This window comes from Carassius auratus, unplaced genomic scaffold (genome assembly GCF_003368295.1).
Source record: "Carassius auratus strain Wakin unplaced genomic scaffold, ASM336829v1 scaf_tig00216805, whole genome shotgun sequence".
Lineage (NCBI taxonomy): Eukaryota > Metazoa > Chordata > Actinopteri > Cypriniformes > Cyprinidae > Carassius > Carassius auratus.
The window spans coordinates 126,602-151,587 of record NW_020528746.1 but is presented as its reverse complement, the minus strand read 5'-3'; the positions used below and the strand labels follow the sequence as shown (position 1 = coordinate 151,587).

General features: G+C 43.5%; 1 protein-coding gene across 1 annotated transcript in view; it reads right to left on the bottom strand.

Annotated features, from left to right (window-relative positions):
- Positions 1-284: 284 nt before the first annotated feature.
- The window catches only part of LOC113098990 (cadherin EGF LAG seven-pass G-type receptor 1-like), a 90,111-nt gene continuing 65,409 nt past the window's right edge, over positions 285-24,986 (bottom strand). The window contains exons 3-5 of the mRNA XM_026264041.1: positions 2,706-3,344; positions 1,341-1,563; positions 285-546 (exon numbers count right to left, since the gene is read on the bottom strand). Of these exons, the coding sequence (XP_026119826.1) occupies positions 384-546; positions 1,341-1,563; positions 2,706-3,344 (1,025 nt within the window). The 3' untranslated portion in view covers positions 285-383. The remainder of the gene's footprint in view (positions 547-1,340; positions 1,564-2,705; positions 3,345-24,986) is intronic.

The window sequence follows — 24,986 nt, the reverse complement described above, 5'->3', positions numbered from 1 at the left end:
TAGCTAACTTTATCTAACGTGCTCTGCTAAACTCTCCTCAAATGGTTGCTCTTGCCATAACAGTAGTTGAACTGAAAAAAAAAAAAAAAAAAAAAAAAAAAACTGGCCACAGAATACATTATTGTTTGTTGTTTACATTCATGCTATAGCATTAGAATGCTGAGAATAATTTGATTTCACATATTTAAATAAAGTTCAAGTTCAAACTTGAACTTGAAATAAAGTATATTTTGGTAAGGGATTAATAAAATATCGGCACCATATTGGTTAATGGCAAAGTAATTATTGAATAGTTATTTGTTCATGCTCATTTCCCATATTTTTACGTAAAGATTATTAGTTTATCTGCCCTATGATAAAAAAATATTCAATGGCTCATCATATCAGTGACCTGGTCTTCTCAATTGTAACAGTGGCAGGAGTGTTGTACCTGCTGAGAAGGTGAGTTGAATCTGTTCCTCAATGATCTCCACAGCAATGAAGTCGTGTTTCTCATTAAATCGACCATTGTAGAGTAGGAGTGCGTTTCTCTCTCTTGTTGCAAACCTGGACAGAAAAGACACCGATTAAAACAACAAGAATAACAGGTTTTATTGAATGTTTGCACTACCCTTTCATAAATCTTTACATCTATCAAAGGCTGATTGCACTTCTCATATGTTAGAACTCAAGACTTCAATTCATTGAGATACAAGAAGTAATACAATTTTTTTAAATCAAGGAAACAGTAAAAAAATAAAATAGAAATCAGAGAGGAAGTTAATGTAAGGCTAGTGGTCCAGAAACAAGAAGTGGTTCCTCTGCCCTGGGAGGCATATCCCACCTCCATCATGCCTGGGCCGTGGCATAGAGGGCAGAGGAGTCAGAAACCAGCTGCTCTACAGGAAGAAGATACAAATAAAGAAAAACACTGATAGTGCTCTCTCAACACATAGCCCTTCCTGTGTCTACACAGAACAGGAGTCCAAATATTTCTCTAGTGACGCTGTCTCATTAGTTAATTAAATTAACTTTACAACAGTTTAAACAAATTATCCATATGTCTTTCTAGCTTTATAAATCCAACAGATAACAGGCTAAAATAAATTCTACAGAAAGGGCAAAATTGACTTGAGCTTGACATAAAGATTATCCATGTATGACCCAGAATGAGTAGAAGATAAGTACAGGCATGTTACTCAGCCAGACAGAGCTCAAGGTCTCCTTATGCTACCTCTTCAACAAATTACACTTTGAAGCATGACAAGCTTCAGGCAGATGTGTCAGTGTAACAAGAAGGTAAACAGAGGGATGTCATAGAGGTCATAAACAGTTTTCTTTTCACATAACCGAGCACTTACATGAAGGAGACAGTGAAGTGGAATCTCTGTCTCAGGCCTCGAAAGGTAACGAAGGACTGTCCAGGAAAGCTGCGTGTCATCATCTCACAGAAAGGTTTCTCATACTCTCCAGAGGGGCAACTGCATGTGAAGCCACCCACTAGCAAGTTGACACACTCACCTCCATTTTTACATACCCCGGGGACACAGCGACCAGAGCGGGCATCTATTTCACAGTTTTCACCTGTGTAGAATAATCAGAAGTAAAGTAAACTTTTAACTTGACAGGTAGATTACATTGGTACGGAATTCTGCAGGACACTGGCCCACCAGAAGCACTGCTATACTGGCCTTAAATCAAAGTTTCAACCCTGACTTAGTCTCAGCTTTCCATACGGAAGCACTTGACAATCCAAAAGTTCCTCTATGGCACCACCAATTCCCTTGCTGAGAATGGACAAGCAATTCATGCAGTGTTATATATCAGCCATTATCCAGACAAGATCTGAACAAAGGGTGTTTATGTGTGGCAGGGGAATGGGATTGCAGTCCCTCTGCCTGTAATGACCCCTGATTTCCTTCGGATAATCTTTCTCTTGGAGGGAAATGGACAGATCTGTTTCCCTCTAATGTGAGAAAGTCAGAAAGGGTTAGATGATGAGAGGCAGGCTGTCATCACTATTATAATGGATGCAGAATATCAAGTTGAACTGTGACCTTCAAAGCACCTAAGGAGATGATTAGAGGGGGTAATTGGCCTTGATAAAGAAGGGGGAGGTTGTCAACAATAGCAGAATAGCCTCCAAACTGGAGATTGATGAGATATAGTCCTCACTATGCATTTCTTTTTATGTTATACTTTGCCATTTAGTCACAAAGCTTTGTTTGACATGGCATGATCTTTGCTCAAGACTCAATATGTCATAATTCCACTTGTTTGTTCACCTGTGACAAGGACACCCTGACTTTTGCTTCGGAAGGCAGTGGCTCTGGTGGTTTCCCTATTTGTGGTTTACCCCAAATGACTGACAGTTCTACCCTGTGGTTCCTTCAGCATTCATACTGCTCCTGCCAAAACACTGCTCCCTAACCACAAACCTCCAAACCCAAACCATATTCATGCAAGTGTTCAGACTACAGTAAACACACAAATGCTGTATGCCATAAAACAGAAGCACACAATCCTGCCCCGGGAGATCTACCTAGCTGTAGAGTTCCAATTAAACCCTGATCGAACACATCCTTTTGTGATCATCAAATGCTTCTTAAGATCTTAAATGGCTGGTTTGGTTGTGTTTGATCAGGGTTGGAGCTGAACCTTACAGAAAGGTAGATCTCAAGAAACAGGATTGGGCCCCACTGCCATAAAATGTTTTGCAGACTCACCTGTAAAGTCTTCTAGACACTCACAGGTGTACCCTCCTTCTCGACTGCGGCAGCGGCCATTGTTGTGGCATGGACCTGAGTAGCACAGGTCAATCTCTGTCTCGCAGTAGTCACCGGTAAAGCCTGTCGGACAACGGCACCGCAGGCCATTAATCGGATGGATTGGTCTGAATAGAACTGTATCAGAGGCTATGAAAGGTGGAGAACTATCAAACTTTAACACAGAGACGCATTTCATGTAATTCTCGCAAGGTTCCCGCAAGCAGATGTTGTCATCAAATGGAAGGACGCTTTGGCTGGAGATTTTCTGTAACAGAGTTCGGTTCAGGTAGATTTGCTCCTGGAGTTCCTCCGAAGGGAAGTAATGATCCTGAGCTCCTCCAGGAAGCAAGGCGGAGAAGGTGACATTGAGGATGTTGCCGCTGACATCTGTGTCATTTTGGATATTGAAGATGAAAACTCCTTCTCGACTAGTTGATAGAACAGCTGCCACACCTTTGGCGAATAGAGAAAGCAATGAGGATAGGAAGCGTTCCTGGGACATGTTCTCCAGGCGGACAGTGATGCTGTTTGTTAGCATCTCGTCAGTGATGATGGTCACACGGAGAGTGCAGAAGGCCATCACTTGGTGGATACCATCTAAAAATGATCAAAACAACTGCCTGTTAATAATTCAGTTTTACATTCCATGAAAACACAACCTGCCTCCAGTCTTAGAATGCTGAAATTTTGGAATGTTTCAGCTGGAAGTCACTGGCTTCTGGAAAATAACACTGTTCTCTTTTAACACAAAGAAAGTCTACATATGGTTTTGGGTTGGAGAAGAAAGCATGTTAACAAACAGGATTACTACAGAGCTGCACCACAATTAGACAGATCATCTTGGTATCTTGCTTCAGGACACAAACTTATCTTCTCTGTTGGAACTAATGCCCTAACAATTATGATGGAGAATTGACAACCGTAAAACGCTGTAAATGCTTTCATCCTCAAAAGTACAAAAAGGATTGGAATACTTATTATTGGATTATACACAATCATAAGTACAGTTCCATACTCAATTACAATGTTTACAAGTATACACTTTCAGAATATGACAGTTGCTGATTTAATGCATACTGAATGTCACTTATGTCAGGTGGGCCAATTGCTTAGCAACAGACAACAACCCTGTGCATACCTTTGAACAACTTCAGCATAAGAGTGCAAAAAACAAAAACAAAACAAAAAAACAAGTATTTTCTTATTTTACTTACAGACATTAAACTGTACAACTGACAAACTTCCAAATCCTTAAAGGGATAGTAGCCTATTGAACATCATGTTGTTTCAAACCTGTATGACTTTCTTTTGTAAAATATAAAAAATATATTTTTAAGAACATAAAGTTTCCCCAGTGCAGAAATGCATAAATATAATTATTTACAATAATTATTATAATTAATTACAATATTGTGGGGAAGTTGTGGCCTAATGGTAAGGGAGTCAACCCAAAGGTTGCGGGTTTGAGTCTCATAACGGCAGGGTTTGTAGGTGGGGGGAGTGGATGTATAGTGCTCTCTCCAACTTCAATACCACAACTGAGGTGCCCTTGAGCAAGGCAACGAACCCCCAACTGCTCCCCGGGCACTGCAGCAAAAAATGGCTGCCCACTGCCCCCCGTGTTGTGTCTGTCTGTGTGTTCACTGCTGTGTGCGCACTTTGGATGGGATAAATGCAGATCACTAATTCTGAGTATGGGTCACTTTACATGGCCACATGTCACGTCACTTTTCATATGACACAGAATATTGAACTAATAACATTGTATTACATTACAAAGTTATGCCTGGAGCACTGCCTGTGTAGTATAGATAATACAGAAAAGGTCAGATTAAAGCATTCATACATCTGATCTGAATCTCACTATTTTCATGTGGAGAGGATGGATTTGACAGGAAGCTCCCACAAGAACCGCAATGACTGTTCCGTTTTGCTAAGGGAACAACTGCAGAACAGGTGGTATATCCAATTAATACCCCTGGCAAAACAATGTGGCTAAGGCCTTTCACATATGGAGGTGTTGTGTGTCTTTGGTTTGAATTATGTGTCTCTAAATTATATCACAGCCATAAATCACAAGAGAAGGGAGTCACCATTCCCAGTAAATGGAATACATTTCCAACTCTTGTCTGGTATGTAGTGCACTATATTTGGTTCACTGAAGTTGATGACATAAGCACATTGCATTGCATTTTTTTCACTGATAACATGCTGTTTCTAATTCAATCAGATTTGTGGCTTTTATGTTTAAAATGAGAATATGCAAAAGCTTGGTTGTGACATCTTCATTCATTACATATGAATGATAGAGCACAAAAAGCTCTAACAAAACAACTCCTTTCACAGCAACTGTGGTTGCATCCATTATACTTTCATTTGTGGCTGCTTTTCTTGCAAATTAAATCTATTAGCTGACACATAACTGTAGGCACAGATAATGCCATTTTATCAAGAAGGGAGGTTGCTGATGAAAATGTCTGTTGGCACCATGCCTAACAAAACAGGAATATCATATTTACTAGTTTTTGTGCTTTTCTGAGATGAAAGATGAATCTAACAAATAGGTATTTTCTCTCAAAATGTGGAAATGTGTTTTAAGAAAATGTATTATCATAGGTATCACCAGTAGCTCTTGTTCTGATTCCAAACTAGTCAAGTCACCTTTATTTATAAAGCGCTTTAAACAAAATAGATTACATTAAAGCAACTGAACAACATTAATTAGGAAAACAGTGTGTCAACAATATAAAATGACAGTTAAGGCAGTTCATTATTGGATTCAATGATGTCATCTCAATTCAGTTTAAATAGTATGTGTGCAATCATTTGCAATCAAGATATCGCTATAAATGAAGTGTCCCTAACTAAACAAGCCATTGACAACAGCTGCAAGGAACCAAAACACCATCGGTGACAGAATGGAGAAAAAACCTTGGGAGAAACCAGGCTCAGTCGGGGACCAGTTCCCCTCTGACCAGACGAAACCAGCAGTTCAATTCCAGGCTGTAGCAAAGTCAGACTGTGCAGAAGAATCATCTGTTTTTTGTGGTCTTGTCCCGGTGGTCCTCTGAGACAAGGGGCCCTATCATACAACCGGTACTTTTTTGTGCGCCCATGGGCGTGCTGATCTAAAAAAAGAGGTGTGTTCAGGCGCATTGCTATTGCACTTTACACTTTGCATGTAGATTGTTAAAATAGGACCCAAGGTCTTTACAGGGGATCTATATCTGGGTCTCTAGTTGTCCTGGTCTCCACTGTCTTTCAGGGTTGTAGAGGCCCACTGCTGCTTCCACCCCGCCGCCGGCGCAACCTCAGCCTGCTCGTCGCCGAGGGCGCCCCCCTGCGGCCTCCTCCACTCCCGCTCGGCCACAGCAGCAGCCTCCACCCCGGCCGCAGCGAGGAGATGGCACCAGAAGGGTGGCGCAACCCGTCTCTGCCCCTAAACCTGCCAAACGCTAGGCCAAGCGGCGTTCCTGAGACGGGCGACCTGGAGTTGGAGACGTCAGCTCATCAGGAGATGGTATCAGGACCACTCCTTCCCCCGGAGGAGGGCCGGGGGAGAATCCTTTGTTCTCGTTTTCTTTTTGTTCCGCCACTGGCCCCGCGGCCGGTGGCACCCAAACCTTCACTAAAAGAGCTGTTTCCTCTACCTCCGGGTCCCAAAAGGCCACGAAAGACAGCTGGCGACATGCTTCCTCGCCGCTCTCGTTACCCTCTCCCCTTGACAGTTTCCGTGCAAAGACGGCTCAAGAACGCTTCGCCTTCTCATGCCCTCTTTGCCACTTGGAGTCAGACGAGTGCCCGCACTCCGCCCCCGCTAAGGGACGCTATGCCTCCCATGCCGGGGCTGTCTGCTCCCACTGTGGGTTCGCCTGTAGTCCCTTTGACCCCGCTGGTTCGGTTCCTGGGAGCCTGGCTAGAGCTCCCCAGGCCTTCCCGCTGGCTCATCCAGACGCTCAGGCTCGGCTACGCGATTCAGTTCGCCCGGCGTCCCCCCAGGTTTCGGGGTGTCCACGCGACTATGGTGGGCAAAGATGCCCCTGTCATGCGCGGAGGTCGCGACCCTGCTGGCAAAGGGTGCGATAGAGCCGGTCCCTCCAGCCGACATGAAGTCCGGCTTTTACAGCCCTCACTTCATAGTACCCAAGAAGACAGGTGGGTTACGGCCAATCCTGGACCTGCGTGCCTTGAACCGAGCTCTGCACAGACTCCCGTTCAAGATGCTAACGCCCAAGCACATTTTCGAATGCATTCGTCCGATGGATTGGTTTGCAGTGATCAACCTGAAGGACGCGTACTTTCATGTCTCCATTCTTCCTCGACACAGACCGTTTCTTCGGTTTGCTTTCGAGGGGCAGGCATATCAGTACAAGGTTCTCCCATTCGGGTTGGCCCTCTCTCTCTGTGTCTTTACGAAGGTCGCGGAGGGAGCCCTGGCTCCTCTCAGGGAACAGGGTGTCCGTATCCCAACTACCTCGACGACTGGCTGATCCTAGCTCACTCTCGAGAGTGGTTGTGCGAGCACAGGGATCTGGTGCTCAGACACCTCGCCCGACTGGGACTTCAGGTCAACTGGGAAAAGAGCAAACTCTCCCCTGTGCAGAGGATCTCTTTTCTCGGTATGGAAATAGACTCGGTCGCCATGTTCGCGCAGCTTACAAATGAGCGCGCGCAGTCACTGCTGAATTGCCTGAGACAATTCGAGGGCAAGAGAGCGGTTACACTGAAACTGTTTCAGAGGCTCCTGGGGCATATGGCGTCCGCGGCGGCAGTCATACCGCTCGGGCTACTCCATATGAGACCGCTTCAGCACTGGCTTCACGACCGAGTCCCGAGATGGGCATGGCAACAGGGCACGCTCCGAGTGACCATCACTCCGGCCTGCCGCCGATACTTCACCCCGTGGTTGGACCCCTCGTTTCTACGGGCCGGCGTGCCCATAGAACCGGTGTCCAGACATGTTGTTGTATCAACATATGCCTCTGCCACGGGCTGGGGTGCCATGTGCAACGGGCATGCTGCGTCAGGCTCCTGGACAGGACCCCGACTTCAGTGGCATGTCAATTGCCTCGAGTTGCTAGCAGTACGTCTTGCTCTGCACCGCTTCAGGGCCCTGCTGAAGGACAAGCACGTTCTGGTCTGTACGGACAACACTGCGACCGTAGCGTACATCAACCGTCAGGGTGGTCTACGCTCCCGCCGCATGTCGCAACTCGCTCGCCATCTCCTCCTGTGGAGTCACAAGCATCTGAGGTCGCTTCGTGTCATTCACATTCCAGGCAGGCTCAATCGTGCAGCCGACGAGCTCTCACGACAGCAGTCTCGCCCCGGGGAATGGAGACTCCACCCCCAGTCTGTTCAGCTGATTTGGGAACACTTCGGAGACGCTCAGGGCATCGGAGGACGCTGTTTGCCTCTCCAGAAAATTCCCACTGCCAGTTGTTTTACTCCCTGACCGAGGGCACCCTCGGCACGGACGCTGCTGGCCACAAGTATGCGTTTCCCCCAGTGAGCCTTCTTGCACAGACGTTGTGCAAGATCAGGGAGGACGAGGAGCAGGTCCTCATGGTTGCGCCTTTTTGGCCTGGCCGGCCCTGGTTCCCCGAACTTGTACTCCTCGCGACAGCCCCTCCCTGGCCAATTCCTCTGAGGAGGGACCTTGCCACACCCTCTGGCACCCACGTCCCGATCTGTGGAACCTACATGTGTGGATTCTGGATGGGTCATGGAAGGTTTAGGTACCTTGCCACCACAGGTGGTAGCTACCATCACTTCAGCTAGAGCCATGTCCACCAGACATGCCTATGCTTTGAAGTGGAACCTCTTCGTTACTTGGTGTTCTTCACGGCGTGAGGACCCCTGGAAATGCCCGATTGGGTCAGTGCTTTCCTTTCTTCAGGAGGGGTTGGAACGAAGGCTGTCTCCTTCCACCCTCAAGGTCTATGTGGCTGCCATTTCGGCTCACCATGACCCTGTTGAAGGTAAGTCTCTTGGAAGGCACGATCTGATCATCAGGTTCCTGAGAGGAGCAAGGAGGCTCAATCCGCCTCGCCCTCAGCAAGTCCCCTCTTGGGACCTCGTAGTGGTTCTATCAGCACTGCAGAGAGCTCCCTTCAAACCCTTGCTCTCAGTAGAGCTAAAGTTTTTATCTTTGAAAACTGTGCTCCTGACGGCTTTGGCTTCGGTGAAGAGGGTCGGGGACCTGCAGGCATTTTCAGTTGACGAAGCGTGCCTGGAATTCGGGCCGGCTAACTCTCACGTTATCTTGAGACCCCGGCCTGGGTACGTGCCCAAAGTTCCCACCACTCCTTTTAGGGATCAGATGGTGAACTTGCAAGCGCTGCCCCTGGAGGAGGCAGGCCCAGCCCTGGTGCTGCTCTGTCCAGTACGTGCGCTCTGCACCTACGTGGACAGAACTCGGTGCCTTAGGACCTCAGACCAGCTCTTTGTCTGTTACGGAGGCCAGCAGAAGGGAAAGGCTGTCTCCAAGCAGAGGTTATCCCACTGGATAGTGGATGCTATTGTCCTGGCTTATCAGGCTCGAGACCTGCCATGCCCCCTAGGGGTGAGAACTCACTCAACTAGGAGCGTAGCTTTCTCCTGGGCGCTGGCGCATGGCGCCTCACTAGCAGACATCTGTAGAGCTGCGGGCTGGGCGACACCTAATACATTCGCGAGATTTTATAATCTCCGCGTAGAGCCTGTGTCCTCCCGGGTACTCGCCCCTTCGGGCCAGTAAGGACCTGCTCGGTGTCAATCCGCTTGCTGGGCCATTCCACTCCGTGGACTGGATGCGTGCGCTATTTCCCTCAGGTGAGTTCCTCAGTCAGAACCCTGGGTTCCTCCAGCACTGTTGATGTCCAACACTTGTGTACATGCCCTTTGGTCAGCCATGTGTGGGACTAGGTGCCTCCATGTGTCGTGATTCCCCTTCTGGGTAATCCCACGTGTGTATGTCCACAGTAAGTCTCTCCGCAGCGTGTGTCTTTCCCTTGGCAAGCCCTTGCCAGCTCCGTCGTTGAAACTTCCACCCTGCGGGCTGGGTACCTCAGAGTTCTTACGTATCACCACCTTGGTAGATACCTGCTTTCTGTAAGTCCTCCCACGGGCAGGCAGCCTGCTAGCATATGTCCAGCTGGAATATGCTACCCAGTGTATTCTGTGTGAGCTATAGGCCCTCACTCGTGCTGGCCTCACGACAGGGTGCTATCACTCACACGGGTCACTGGAAGACAGCCATGTGGCGTTTTGTAAGGGACCCCATTCGTAACGTCGAACGTGACCGACTGAAAGGGAACGTCTTGGTTACGTATGTAACCCTCGTTCCCTGAAGGAGGGAACGGAGACGTTACGTCCCCTTGCCACATCGCTGTTCCGCTGAACGGCCGGGTCACTGACTCGGCTCCTCAGCGAAGACTTGAATGCGAGTTGCTCGCGTTGCTCCTTATATACCCGCTCTGCGGGGCGGAGCTCGCGATGCAAATTCCGCAGACCAAGGTACTTTGTGTACCATTGGCTCGTTTTGTACCACTCGAAGGTGATTGGGCTCTCGGGCGAGATCCCATTCGTAACGTCTCCGTTCCCTCCTTCAGGGAACGAGGGTTACATACGTAACCAAGACGTTCTGTTTTACTTAATTAATGCAGCCTAAAAATCCTTTAACAGATTTGGATATTAGAAGCGTATTAGTGTGTTATGTGTAAGCCAGTTTTAAGAGATGGGTCTTTAATCTAGATTTAAACTGCAAGATTGTGTGTCTGCCTCCCGAACAATGTTAGGTAGGTTATTCCAGAGTTTTTTGAAATTGCCTGAGTTTTGAGAATGCAGTGGATGTGGAGGATTATAATGTAACAAGAGCTTGCAAACAACACAAAAATAATTAAAAGTCATCAGATATTTTGACTAGATTTCTTCTAAAGAAGGTTTGTCTTCTTATTTAGTTTAACCCACTTACTAAATTAAAATATCCTGTCAGTATTCACAAAATTTGTACAAAATTGTTTTCCAGATTTTTTTTCACCAAACATTGAAGTGTGGTATATATTTATTCTGTCAGCTGTTCGCTTAGTATTAATGTATAGCTCTGTTGCTGTCAATAACCAGGCAAGGCTGCTGTCTCTCAAAATGCTCTCATGTCCTCTTCATGAATAAACAATTTTTGTTATATTGTTTGTCATATAAAAAAAAGAGTACTTATTAAATAAAATGCTTAAGAATACGCTTAAACACAAATTGGATTTAATGTTTTTGGACACTTAATTGCCTGTTGATTGCAATTAGAATAACATATAAATTAAAATGCACTTAAAAGCGCTCTTTCCCCAGTAAAGTAGGACTTAAGTAACTTAAGTAACTTGTTATTTAAGCAGGACTAATATATATATATATATATATAAATATATATATATATATATATATATATATATATATATATATATATATATTGTATAATATAATTGTAGTGTGTGAGTTGGAGGCTAAGCATAAGTTTAGCACAGATATATTTTAGTCTAGATGGAAATAGGGGTCCACGCGCACCCCCCGGCTTTTTTTATGCCACCTGATTTTTTAAAATCCTTAAAGTGTCTATTTTCATAATCTGCCAGGTGCCAAGCTGAAATAATGTCCCAAAGGGTTCTTTTTTAACCCTTTGCTGCACCCGACCGGAACCCGAAAAATCTAAAAGTGAAATAGAAAGTGGCATAACATTAGAAGTAAACAACATACAGAGACAAATGAACACAATTTCCCATACAATTCTGACCCCAGGAATTTAATGGAATGGTTATTTTTGACATTTGACAACATATTGACCTTATTTCTGGACAAAAATAGCAAAAAATGGCCAAAGATTTTTTGTTTTCTCAAGCGCATAGGGTTATTTTTTTTCCACAACATATTATTTCTTTATCATTCAAGTGTCTATTATAAAATTAAATTGGGTACCAAGCTGAAATAATGTCCCAAAGGGTTCTTTTTTAACCCTTTGCACCAAACCCGAAAAATCTAAATATGATTTAAAGTGGAATAACTTTTGATGTAAACAACTCACAGAGACAAATGGACAAATTCTTCAATACAATTCTAACCCCAGAAATTGTTATTTGTCATGTTTTATAACATCTTGACCATCTGTGGTCAAAAAGAGCAAAAAAGTTCATTTGACAGTGTTTTTATTATACTCAACAGCCCAAAATTTATTCGAATTTTTACTTCACCTATCCTGAACCTGAAGATATTTCAAATAGTTTTACTTTTGAAGTTAACAAAACAAAGCAAATTAGCTTAAATAAATAAATAAAATAAATAAATAAATAAATAAATAAATAAATAAAAAACTACAGAAAAAATCCAAAATGGTCCAAAAAGTTGACTGAGCATAAACTGCAAGTTTTTGATTTTTGGGGCTTTGCAGTTGGTGGTCGTCAGTTCATACCTGCAGATCGCCATCTCCCACTGCTCTCTCTTTTGGAAAAATTTCAGTAAGTATTTGAAACTATAATTAAGATATACCTTTGTAGTCATAACTTAAAGTGATTTTTCAACAGTTTTTACTATTATCACAGGCTTTCGGAAATCGAATCTGTATTCTATACTTCATACATACTTACCAAGGGGAAAATTAAACATTGTAACACAGCTGAAGTGCCTCCAAAGAGGATTCGTTCCCTAACACGTATTTTACATGTCTCAACTCTTTCTGAGTATGGTAATGTTACCACACTCAACACATGCAGGTGGGGAGGGCAAGCGAGAAGCTATCATATCTACACAGTATATGAGATATGTACAGTATTGTTCAAAATAATAGCAGTACAATGTGACTAACCAGAATAATCAAGGTTTTTAGTATATTTTTTATTGCTACGTGGCAAACAAGTTACCAGTAGGTTCAGTAGATTGTCAGAAAACAAACAAGACCCAGCATTCATGATATGCACGCTCTTAAGGCTGTGCAATTGGGCAATTAGTTGAAAGGGGTGTGTTCAAAAAAATAGCAGTGTCTACCTTTGACTGTACAAACTCAAAACTATTTTGTACAAAATTTTTTTTTTCTGGGATTTAGCAATCCTGTGAATCAATAAACTAATATTTAGTTGTATGACCACAGTTTTTTTTAAACTGCTTGACATCTGTGTGGCATGGAGTCAACCAACTTGTGGCACCTCTCAGCTGTTATTCCACTCCATGATTCTTTAACAACATTCCACAATTCATTCACATTTCTTGGTTTTGCTTCAGAAACAGCATTTTTGATATCACCCCACAAGTTCTCAATTGGATTAAGGTCTGGAGATTGGGCTGGCCACTCCATAACATTAATTTTGTTGGTTTGGAACCAAGACTTTGTCTGTTTACTAGTTTGTTTTTAGGTCATTGTCTTGTTGAAACAACCATTTCAAGGGCATGTCCTCTTCAGCATAGGGCAACATGACCTCTTCAAGTATTTTAACATATGCAAACTGATCCATGATCCCTGGTATGCGATAAATTGGCCCAACACCATAGTAGGAGAAACATGCCCATATCATGATGCTTGCACCTCCATGCTTCACTGTCTTCAATGTGTACTGTGGCTTGAATTCAGAGTTTGGGGGTCGTCTCACAAACTGCCTGTGGCCCTTGGACCCAAAAAGAACAATTTTACTCTCATCAGTCCACAAAATGTTCCTCCATTTCTCTTTAGGCCAGTTGATGTGTTCTTTGGCAAATTGTAACCTCTTCTGCACATGCCTTTTTTTTAACAGAGGGACTTTGCGGGGGATTCTTGAAAATAGATTAGCTTCACACAGACGTCTTCTAACTGTCACAGTACTTACAGGTAACTCCAGACTGTCTTTGATCATCCTGGAGGTGATCATTGGCTGAGCCTTTGCCATTCTGGTTATTCTTCTATCTATTTTGATGGTTGTCTTCCGTTTTCTTCCACGTCTCTCTGGTTTTGCTCTCCATTTTAAGGCATTGGAGATCATTTTAGCTGAACAGCCTATCATTTTTTGCACCTCTTTATAGGTTTTCCCCTCTCTAATCAACTTTTTAATCAAAGTACGCTGTTCTTCTGAACAATGTCTTGAATGACCCATTTTCCTCAGCTTTCAAATGCATGTTCAACAAGTGTTGGCTTCATCCTTAAATAGGGGCCACCTGATTCACACCTGTTTCTTCACAAAATTGATGACCTCAGTGATTGAATGCCACACTGCTATTTTTTTGAACACACCCCTTTCAACTAATTCAACTAATTGCCCAATTGCACAGCCTTAAGAGCGTGCATATCATGAATGCTGGGTCTCATTTGTTTTCTGAGAATCTACTGAACCTACTGGTAACTTGTTTGCCACGTAGCAATAAAAAAATATACGAAAAACCTTGATTATTCTGGTTAGTCACATTGTACTGCTATTATTTTGAACAATACTGTATATGAGTATATGAGTATGAGTATATGAGACTCTGTAAAGACGTCAGTTCACCATACCACATGAGGGATATTTGTGAACAGGTTCCATTGAAATTTGAGAACTTGTCTTTGGATACAATTGACTATCACCAATACTGCTATAAAAGCTTTACAGGGAAAATACACTCACCTAAAGGATTATTAGGAACACCATACTAACACTGTGTTTGACCCCCTTACGCGTTCAGAACTGCCTTAATTATACGTGGCATTGATTCAACAAGGTGCTGAAAGCATTCTTTAGAGATGTTGGCCCATATTGATAGGATAGCATCTTGCATTTGATGGAGATTTGTGGGATGCACATCCAGGGCACGAAGCTCCCGTTCCACCACATACCAAAGATTGGGTTGAGATCTGGTGACTGTGAGGGCCATTTTAGTACAGTGAACTCATTGTCATGTTCAAGAAACCAATTTGAAATGATTCGAGCTTTGCGACATGGTGCATTATCCTGCTGGGATGGGTACATGGTGGTCATAAAGGGATGGACATGGTCTGAAACAATGCTCGGGTAGGTCGTGGCAATTAGTGTTTTCTGTGACAAAGCAAAATCCAAGTTCAAGGGCAAGACTGAAGAGCTTACAAAGCTTACAGAGTTGGAAACACAAGGAACCAGGCTGGAAAGTTATTGAACCTAGGGCACAGGAATTAAAGAAAGAGGCTCTTTATCGCAAGGTGCAGGGCAAGGACCTTTTTGCAATGGAAGCTAAGTATCATCCATCATGCAGAAACAACTTCAACACAGAGTACCAAACCCATGAGCATGGAAGGGAGAGAGTAGAAAAGGCAGCAGTCAACACTGACATCCTGCAGGCCCAGAAGATAGCAGCACATAACAAGTCATATTGTGTGGTAAAGGACTACATTCTTAGGAATGTGATTGAATGCAAAGAGGTTGTCCAGCTAAGATCCATGTGCAACTTGTACATGAAGACATTGGAAAATCAAGGTTTTCCTAATCCTGAATACCGAAATTGAAATTGGCAAGACGGTTACAGGGAGACAAAGACATCTCTCATTAACTCACATCCTCCAAGGTGCATCAACATGAGTGTATTAAGTTGAACCTCATATACAGCTCAGCATTACTGTAGATGAAGCAGTTGGATGTGCATACAAACTTGGAACAGCTGACCAACTTCAAGATTTATTTTCCCTGTAAAGCTTTTATAGCAATATTGGTGATAGCCAATTGTATCCAAAGACAAGTCCTCTAATTTCAATGGAATCTGTTCACAAATATCCCTCATGTGGTATGGTGAACTGACGTCTTCACAGAGTCTCATATCTCATATCCCCCACCCAACTAAGCTACCAACACTGCTAGTCAAGAATACAGATTCGATTTCTGAAAGCCTGTGATTATAGTAAAAACTGTTGAAAAATCACTTTAAGTTATGACTACAAAGGTATATCTTAATTATAGTTTCAAATACTTACTGAACTTTTTCCAAAAGAGAGAGCAGTGGGAGATGGCGATCTGCAGGTATGAACCGACGACCACCAACTGCAAAGCCCCAAAAATCAAAAACTTGCAGTTTATGCTCAGTCAACTTTTTGGATCTTTTGTAGTTTTTTATTTATTTATTTATTTTATTCATTTATTTAAGCTAATTTGCTTTTTTTGTTAACTTAAAAAGTAAAACTATTTGAAATATCTTCAGGTTCAGGATAGGTGAAGTAAAAGGTTCAAATAAACCCTATTTCAGGCTGTTAAGTATAATAAAAACACTGTCAAATGAACTTTTTTTGCTCTTTTTGATCACAGATGGTCAAGATGTTATAAAACATGACAAATAACAATTTCTGGGGTCAGAATTGTATTGAAAAATGTGTCCATTTGTCTCTGTGAGTTGTTTACATCAAAAGTTATGCCACTTTAAATCATATTTAGATTTTTCGGGTTTGGTGCAAAGGGTTAAAAATCAAGCATTTTGGAGATTATTTCAGCTTGGTACCCAATTTAATCTTAAAATAGACACTTGAATGATGAAGAAATAATATGTTGTGGAAAAAAAATCACCCTATGCGCTTGAGAAAACGAAAAAAGAGTTGATCCTTTACACATCTTTGGCCATTTTTTGCCATTTTTGTCCAGAAATAAGGTCAATATGTTGTCAAATGTCAAATATAACCATTCCATTAAATTCCTGGGGTGAGCAACGAATCGACGAGTCACTATAGAAACGGACGCTAAGAAAAAGCGTGCCAAGCTGTTTCTTTCTTCTTCTTTTGTTCATTAGTTGTTTACCTGCTTAGTGCATATCGCCACCTTACTGATGGCTGTGCAATCATTTAAATTTTTTTCCAATCCTTGAGAATGTAAATTGTATTATTTGTTTTATGCTAATTATACATTAAGTCATATCAAATATGTATTTTGATTTAGAATTCAGACATTATAGAAAATACCACTCCATGTGTGAGATATAACATGTAATAAATAAAATAAATATATATAAGTTAAACATTACCTTGTCATATTGTTTTATAATTTATGCATACCTCTTAATACATAATTTATAGATAACTCTTATATATGCCAATAAAAGAAATAATCATATTAGAATAATATATTACCTTATTTATTATATTAGCGCTTCCTCATTAACATATCATATATATATATATATATATATATATATATATATATATATATATATATATATATATATATAAATAAAATAGGCTATATTACATATTGTAATATTATATAATAATCTGTCACCCCATTGAAGGCTCGCTGTAGTGAACTAACCCTGGAACATAACCTGCTCCAGAGCAGGTTAAGTTTAGAGAGTGAGTTGCTATGACTACTAACATACACCACACACATCATTGTGTGGTGTGCCACCAACAACCTGGAACTAAACACCCAGAAGACAAAGGAGATCATTGTGGACTTCAGGCGGACTAGGAATCATGCACACACACCCATCTACATCAACGGAGCTGTAGTGGAGCGTGTGTCAAGTTTCAAGTTCCTTGGCATCGACATCTCAGATGACCTCACCTGGTCCCTAAACACCTCCACCCTGGTCAAAAAGGCTCAAAAGAGCCTTTACTTCTTATGGAGCCTTAAAAAAGTTCACCTCAGTCCCAGGATCCGTGCTGAATTCTACCGCTGTACCATTGAGAGCATACTCACAAACTGCATCTCAGTGTGGTACAGCAATTGCTCCGCATCTGACGCAAAGCACTCCAGCGGGTGGTGAAAACTGCTCAACGGATCACCGGCACCCAGTTAACATCCATCGAGAACATTTATCAGAAGCGCTGTCTGGGCAGGGCAAGAAACATCATCAAGGATGCCTCTCACCCTAACCATGGACTTTTCACCCTCCTTCCATCCGGCAGGCGTTACAGAAGCCTACGCTCTCGAACTAGTAGGCTCAGGAAGAGCTTCTTTCCTGAGGCTGTGACACTTCTGAATGCCGCACCACCTATCTAACCTGCACCTGCTCTTTTACTGCACTGTACACAGTACAGACTGCACATGGTTAAATCCATTACACTATAAACTGTCTAAGTGGTTACTGTACAAGCACAGTAGACTATTTCTACAAAAAATCATTGCACTACTGTTATTTTGCATATAATAGTTAGTTCAACAATACTTTGCACACTCATTCAACTGTATTTATTACCACTGTTCTCACGTTCCTGCTATTCATAATGTATATATAATCCTTCATTGCTCTGTTCATAATGTACATACAATATCTGCATTGCATTCATATTTATACTCTGTATATACTCTGCTCAATACTGTATATAGCAACTCCACTGTACATTCTGTATATCATAGCTTTACTTACTCTGCACTTTTATGTATATAAAACACTATATTCTTGCACTTCTGGTTAGATGCTAACTGCATTTCATTAGCTCTGTACTTGTACTCTGCATAATGACAATAAAGTTGAATCTAATCTAATCTAATCTAATACCCTGAAAGTTACCTCTGTTTTTGGAACGCAAAGTTGAGGTTATCCGCTTGCTTACTCTTAAACATACCCGGGTATGTCACATAACCTGCTTTCTGGAATACCCCCCTGGGGTCAGAATTGTATGGGAAAATGTGTTCATTTGTCTCTGTATGTTGTTTACTTCTAATGTTATGCCACTTTCTATTTCACTTTTAGATTTTTCGGGTTCCGGTCGGGTGCAGCAAAAGGTTAAAAAGAACCCTTTGGGACATTATTTTAGCTTGGTACCGAATTTAATCGAATTGAATGATAAAGAAATAATATGTTGTGGAAAAAAAAATCACCCTATGCGCTTGAGAAAACGAAAAAATAGTTGATCCTCTACACATCTTTGGCCATTTTTTGCTATTTTTGTCCAGAAATAAGGTCAATATGTTGTATGTTGTCATTATTTCAGCTTGGCACCTGGCAGATTATGAAAATAGACACTTTAAGGATTTTAAAAAGTCAGGTGGCATGTGAAGGTGCACAAATCGCCGTCGCTTTCTCTCACACACAAAGAGACAGAGAGAGAGAGTGATTGAGTGAATTGACTCGCTACATTTAAATAATATTCTTTGTTGTATTTTCCTGTCAAAATAAGGCCGTTCCTATGGAAGTCTTCAGCTTTTCAGAACAGCCGGGTTTTCCGGTAGTGGGTGGAGTTAATGCGGAAAAGGCAATCCCATTGTTTGGTGCTCACCTATTATCGTCCATGTTTTGATTTCAGCAAATCAGTTCAAGCGAACTCACAAAACCTGATTAATATTCATGAATCCAGCAGCTCAAAAATCCTTAGTAATCCTTAGTGTGTTTTATAGTTCTTATTATTATAATCTGTATCAATAATATCCTATTACTATTTTTGTTCGTTTTTTTCCCAATTTTCTATTTTTTTTTATCAGTCTGGCGAGTAAACTAAAATATTTTCTAGCCAATGGCGATTCAACTGCCAAGGTGTCTGTAGAGGGTTGCAACCTAACCAGTAGTCATTATTAGGGTCTGAGCACAAAAATTACACAAACTGAAATGTGTTCTTTATGATGAGAGGAACGTTCCCCTCAAATTTGAATGAAGATAAAAGCAAATTTGTCCGAACCATGGTGTAACGGTGAATGACTCGACTTGGGATCCATTTGCAAGCTTTTATTAGAACACTCGTAGTCGTACAGGCGAAGGGTCAGGATCAGCAAACACAGTGTAACAGGAATATCAGAATCGTAGTCAATACCAAGCAGTGGGTCGGGGTAACAAGCAAGTATCACAGTCCGTATAACAATCAGGGTTCAAAGGTGTGTAGCAAGGGTTCATAGATCGATAAACAACAAAGGTTGGCAACTGGGAGAACAAGACAGGGTAAAACGCTCAGAAAAGTTAGCCGTGGCAGTAACAAGACCTCGCAATGAGGTGATGCAAAGGTCTGGCTTATATGGCAGTCTCTGATAGGGAACACCTGGCCGGTGATCAGTCCAAGGTACGGGGCTATTGGGTAATGTAGTCAGTATCAGTGTACGTGAGTGTTTGGATGCCTGTAAGTGTCAGTATTCGGGTGATGGTGCCCTCTGCTGGCCACTGGAGGGACTCACGGTGTTCGTTTCCGTGACAGAGCCCCCTCCCTGCGAATGCCTCCTGGCGTGAGGTGGAGGACGACGTCGGGGTCTACCTCGAGGTCGAGGGGCCGGTTTCTCTGGATGTTCTCTATGAAAATCTGTGGTTAAGTTGGGGTCAAGAATGTCCTCGGCATTGACCCAGGAACGTTCCTCTGGACCGTACCCCTCCCAGTCAACCAAGTATTGGAGGACTCGTCCCCGACGTCTCGAATCAAGCAGCTCTCGCACCTGATAGGTCTCCTCGCTCTCCACCTGAACCGGTTGGGGACTCTGCTCACGGGACCTCCCCTCGCCCTCCTCCTCAGGGGCAGCAGCGGGCTTGAGCAATGACATGTGGAAAGTGGGAGAAATACGATATGTGTTAGGCAAAGCAAGGCGGAATGAAACAGGTGTGATTTGTTGTGTGATTTTGAATGGACCCACGTACCTTGGACTTAACTTTCGGCATGGCAATTTCATCCGAAGGTCTCTGGTGGACAGCCAGACCCATTGACCAGGTTGGAAAGTGTGTCCAGGGCGTCGACGACGGTCGGCCTGTTCCTTCAGGCGCCGTACAGCTTGTTGTAGGTGTACGTGGGCTTGATTCCATGTGTCCTCGCTTCGTTGAAGCCAATCAGTTACAGCGGGAACATTGGTGGGTTCACCTGACCAGGGAAACATGGGTGGTTGGTACCCTAGAATGCATTTGAAGGGGGTGATCCCAGTGGAAGGCTTGATCAGGGAGTTCTGTGCATATTCGGCCATAGGCGATAGTAGGAGCGGAGGAACCGAGTGAGCTCCTGGTTGAGGCGTTCCACTTGACCGTTGGCCTCGGGGTGATAACCAGACGTGAGACTTACGTTGACCCCTAGAGCTTGAAAGAAATCCTTCCATAAACGAGAGGTGAATTGAGGGCCTCTATCCGAAACGATGTCGTCAGGTATGCCGTAAAACCTAAACACCCAATTACACAGGAGTTCGGCGGTCTGAAGAGCAGTGGGGAGTTTGGGTAGAGGAATGAGGCGACATGCTTTGGAGAATCGATCGATGATTGTGAGTATGACCGTGTTACACTGGGATAGGGGTAAGTCTGTGATGAAGTCTATGGCAAGGTGTGACCAGTGTCGTTGAGGGATAGGAAGAGGTTGAAGGAGTCCAGCTGGTAGTTGACGAGGGGTTTTGTGCATGTTACACGTCTGACAGTTCTGAATGAATTTAATAGTGTCGGGGTTGATTGTTTCCCACCAGAAGCGGTTCTTGAGGAGATGGAGTGTGGCTGTGATGCCGGGGTGACCAGAGGCAGGAAGACAGTGGATATGATCCAGGACTTGATCACGGTAGGGGGCAGGTACGTAGGTTTTATCCGGTGGACAGGCGGCTGGTGGTGCTTCTTGTGAATTGTGTTGTTCTATTAGAGTCATTATATCCCACTGGATGGGAGCAACCACCACATGGAAGGGCAAGATGCGTTCGGGGGTTGAGATGGAGGGGTCGTCATCATGTATACGTGACAAAGCATCGGCTTTAGTATTCTTGGAACCTGGGCGATATGTGACATTGAACTGAAACCGGGAGAAAAACAAGGACCATCTGGCTTGGCGTGGGTTGAGTCTTTTGGCAGAGCGTAGGTATTCCAGATTTTTATGATCCGTAAAGACGGTGAAAGGATGAATAGCCCCTTCGAGCCAATGTCTCCACTCTTCAAACGCTGCTTTCATGGCTAACAGTTCTCTGTCTCCCACATCATAATTCCTCTCCGCCGGGTTGAGCTTGCGGGAGTAGAAAGCACAGGGATGAAGTTTCTCCTGAGGGCCTGGTCGCTGTGAGAGAACGGCCCCAATGCCAGTATTGGATGCGTCAACTTCGACTAAGAAGGGGAGAGAAGGGTCAGGGTGATGCAGGATAGGAGCGGTGACAAAGCGTTCCTTTAATTCCTTAAAGGCTTGACGGAGGGCCTCGGACCAGGTGAGACGATGTGTACCTTTTTTGATCATAGAAGTGAGAGGACTGACGACTGTACTAAAATTTCTGATGAAGCGTCTGTAGAAATTGGCAAACCCCAGGAACCGTTGTAGCTCCTTGAGAGTCTGAGGCTCTGGCCACTTGAGTACAGCAGAGACCTTACTGTCATCCATGGCAACTCCCCCCGGACTGATGACATAACCCAGGAAGGTAGTGGATGTTGTGTGAAACTCACACTTCTCGGCTTTGGCGTACAGTTGATGTTCGATGAGGCGCTGTAGCACAGTTCTGACGTGTTGAATGTGATCCTGTAGGGTATTGGAGTAGATAAGGATATCGTCAATGTAGACCACAACAAACTTGTTCAGCATGTCCCTGAAGACATCATTAATGAAAGCCTGGAAGATGGACGGACTATTGACCAGTCCAAACGGCATAACCCGGTATTCATAGTGCCCGTTGGTTGTAGAAAAGGCCGTCTTCCATTCGTCACCCTCTCTTATGCGAATCAGGTTGTAAGCACAGCATAAGTCAAGTTTGGTGTAGTATTGGGCAGTGCGAAGTTGTTCTAATGCAGCTGGAACCAGGGGAAGGGGATAACGGTACTTCACCGTGATCTCGTTGAGACCACGGTAATCAATGCAGGGTCTCAGACTGCCGTCTTTCTTCTTGACGAAGAAGAAACCAGTGGATGCAGGGGAAGTGGAAGGACGTATGAAGCCTTTTTCCAACTCTTCCTTGATGTATTTAGTCATGGCTTCGGATTCTGGGAGTGACAGTGGAAACACACAACCTTTGGGTGGATTGTGACCTGGTAGGAGATCAACAGCACAGTCATGGGGTCGATGAGGTGGTAATGTGTTTGCTTGGGTTTTGCTGAATGCTGCCTTGAGATCGTGATATTCCGCTGGTAGATTGGGAACCTCGGATGACTCCTCGTTAATCACCAACGAGTGCACTGGGAGAGGAGAAATGGTAGATAGACATTTTGTTTGACATTTAGTGCTCCACTTTAATATCTGACCTTCCCTCCATGATACTAGTGGATCGTGCAGTCTCAGCCATGGTAGTCCCAGAATTATGGGTGTATTAGACGTGGGCAGAACGTAGAACTGAATGACCTCCTGGTGCAGTAAACCGGTTGTCATGGATAGACTTTGAGTAAGATGAGTGATGATACCAGTTCCCAGGGGACGACCATCTATGGTAGCTACAGACAGAGAGTTAGCACAAGGTATTAATGATACTTTGTTTGTTCTTGCAAACTCAGCTGACATGAAGTTCCCAGCCGCTCCAGAATCCAGTAAAGCAAATGTGGTCACTTGAACGTTGTTAATGGTTAGTTTCAGGGGTACAATCACACAGTTTACAGGATGGAGAGAGTGTAAGGATTCACTCACCAATTTGGACGAGACAGATGAGGGACGTGAAGGACAGCTGGCTCGTTGATGACCTGGGGATCCACAATACAGACATAGACGATTTGCCAAGCGACGATTCTTTTCTTCAGATGAGAGATGATAGGAATTAACTTGCATAGGTTCAGGGTCTTCAACAGACTGAGCTGCTTTAATGGCAGTGCTGACACGAGAACGGGGTTTACGTGAACGTTGCAGATTGTCAATTGCTATTGTCAGTTCGATGAAATCGTTCAAACTTTTCCCTTCATCTCGACATGCCAGTTCAGCTTGTAATTCATGACTTAAACCTTTCCGAAACAGAACTTTTAAGGTGTCACTCACCCAGGTCGTTTGTGCTGCCAGTGTGCGGAAGTTCATAGCATACTCAGCAGCTGAAGATTTCCTTTGAGAGAGCTCTAGCAAGCGTTCACCAGCGCTTTTTCCCTCCTTGGGATGATCGAAAACCTCACGGAAGTGTGTGAGGAAATCGTTGAAGGAGGAGAAAGATGACCCATCCGTGCGCCATACAGCGGTAATCCAGTCAAGAGCCCTTCCGGTTAACAAAGAGCAAACAAAGGCAATCTTACCGTTGTCAGTGGAATAGAGCATGGGTTGTTGTTCCACAAACAGCGAACATTGAAGTAAGAAGCCTTTACATTTATTAGGGTCACCGTCGAATTTCTCAGGAAACGCCAGTCGTGGGTTAATCTGAGAGGGCGTGGGAACCGCATGTGTAATGGCGGCCGCTGGTGGCACGGGTGTTGTGACAACAGGACTGTGGAGATTCTGAATAGCTTTCACCAATTCCTCCGTGACGGCGGTAAGACGATTTAACTGTTGCTGATTAGAAGCGATCTGACTTGCCTGAGCTGCCAGGTTGGTGCAGAGATGTTCATATGCTGCTGGATCTTGTCCTGGCGAGGTCTTCTGTAACGCTGAATGACTCGACTTGGGATCCATTTGCAAGCTTTTATTAGAACACTCGTAGTCGTACAGGCGAAGGGTCAGGATCAGCAAACACAGTGTAACAGGAATATCAGAATCGTAGTCAATACCAAGCAGTGGGTCGGGGTAACAAGCAAGTATCACAGTCCGTATAACAATCAGGGTTCAAAGGTAGGCAGCAAAGGTTCATAGATCGATAAACAACAAAGGTTGGCAACTGGGAAAACAAGACAGGGTAAAACGCTCAGAAAAGTTAGCCGTGGCAGTAACAAGACCTCGCAATGAGGTGATGCAAAGGTCTGGCTTATATGGCAGTCTCTGATAGGGAACACCTGGCCGGTGATCAGTCCAAGGTACGGGGCTATTGGGTAATGTAGTCAGTATCAGTGTACGTGAGTGTTTGGATGCCTGTAAGTGTCAGTATTCGGGTGATGGTGCCCTCTGCTGGCCACTGGAGGGACTCACGGGGTTCGTATCCGTGACACATGGCATGCATGTTTCGACTCACCTACTTTCCATTGCAACTTGTAACAAAGAATTTCCCAGTGTGGTTCAATAAATTAATTCTGAGTCTGATTCTGATATTTAAATAGACAGTGCATGCTAAATATTTTTTTTTTCAGTTTTTCTTTTTATTTTTTTTAGATATTTTTATTAATCTTCTACATCCATGCACCACATTTATTATACAATAAGAAGGTACTTTTTATGTCTTTATCTTAATACATGGTTTTATTTAAAAAAGGAGCTTTACACACAACCTTATTAGAGCTAATGAAAATGACCTTTATTGTTATACATTTATGTAGTCTTGATTTGGGTGTGTACAGTGGTTTTACACTTAAAAGGGTTGTAAAAATAGTTCAAGTAAATATTAGCACGCCATAGTCAACTTTTATAAGGTAATTTCA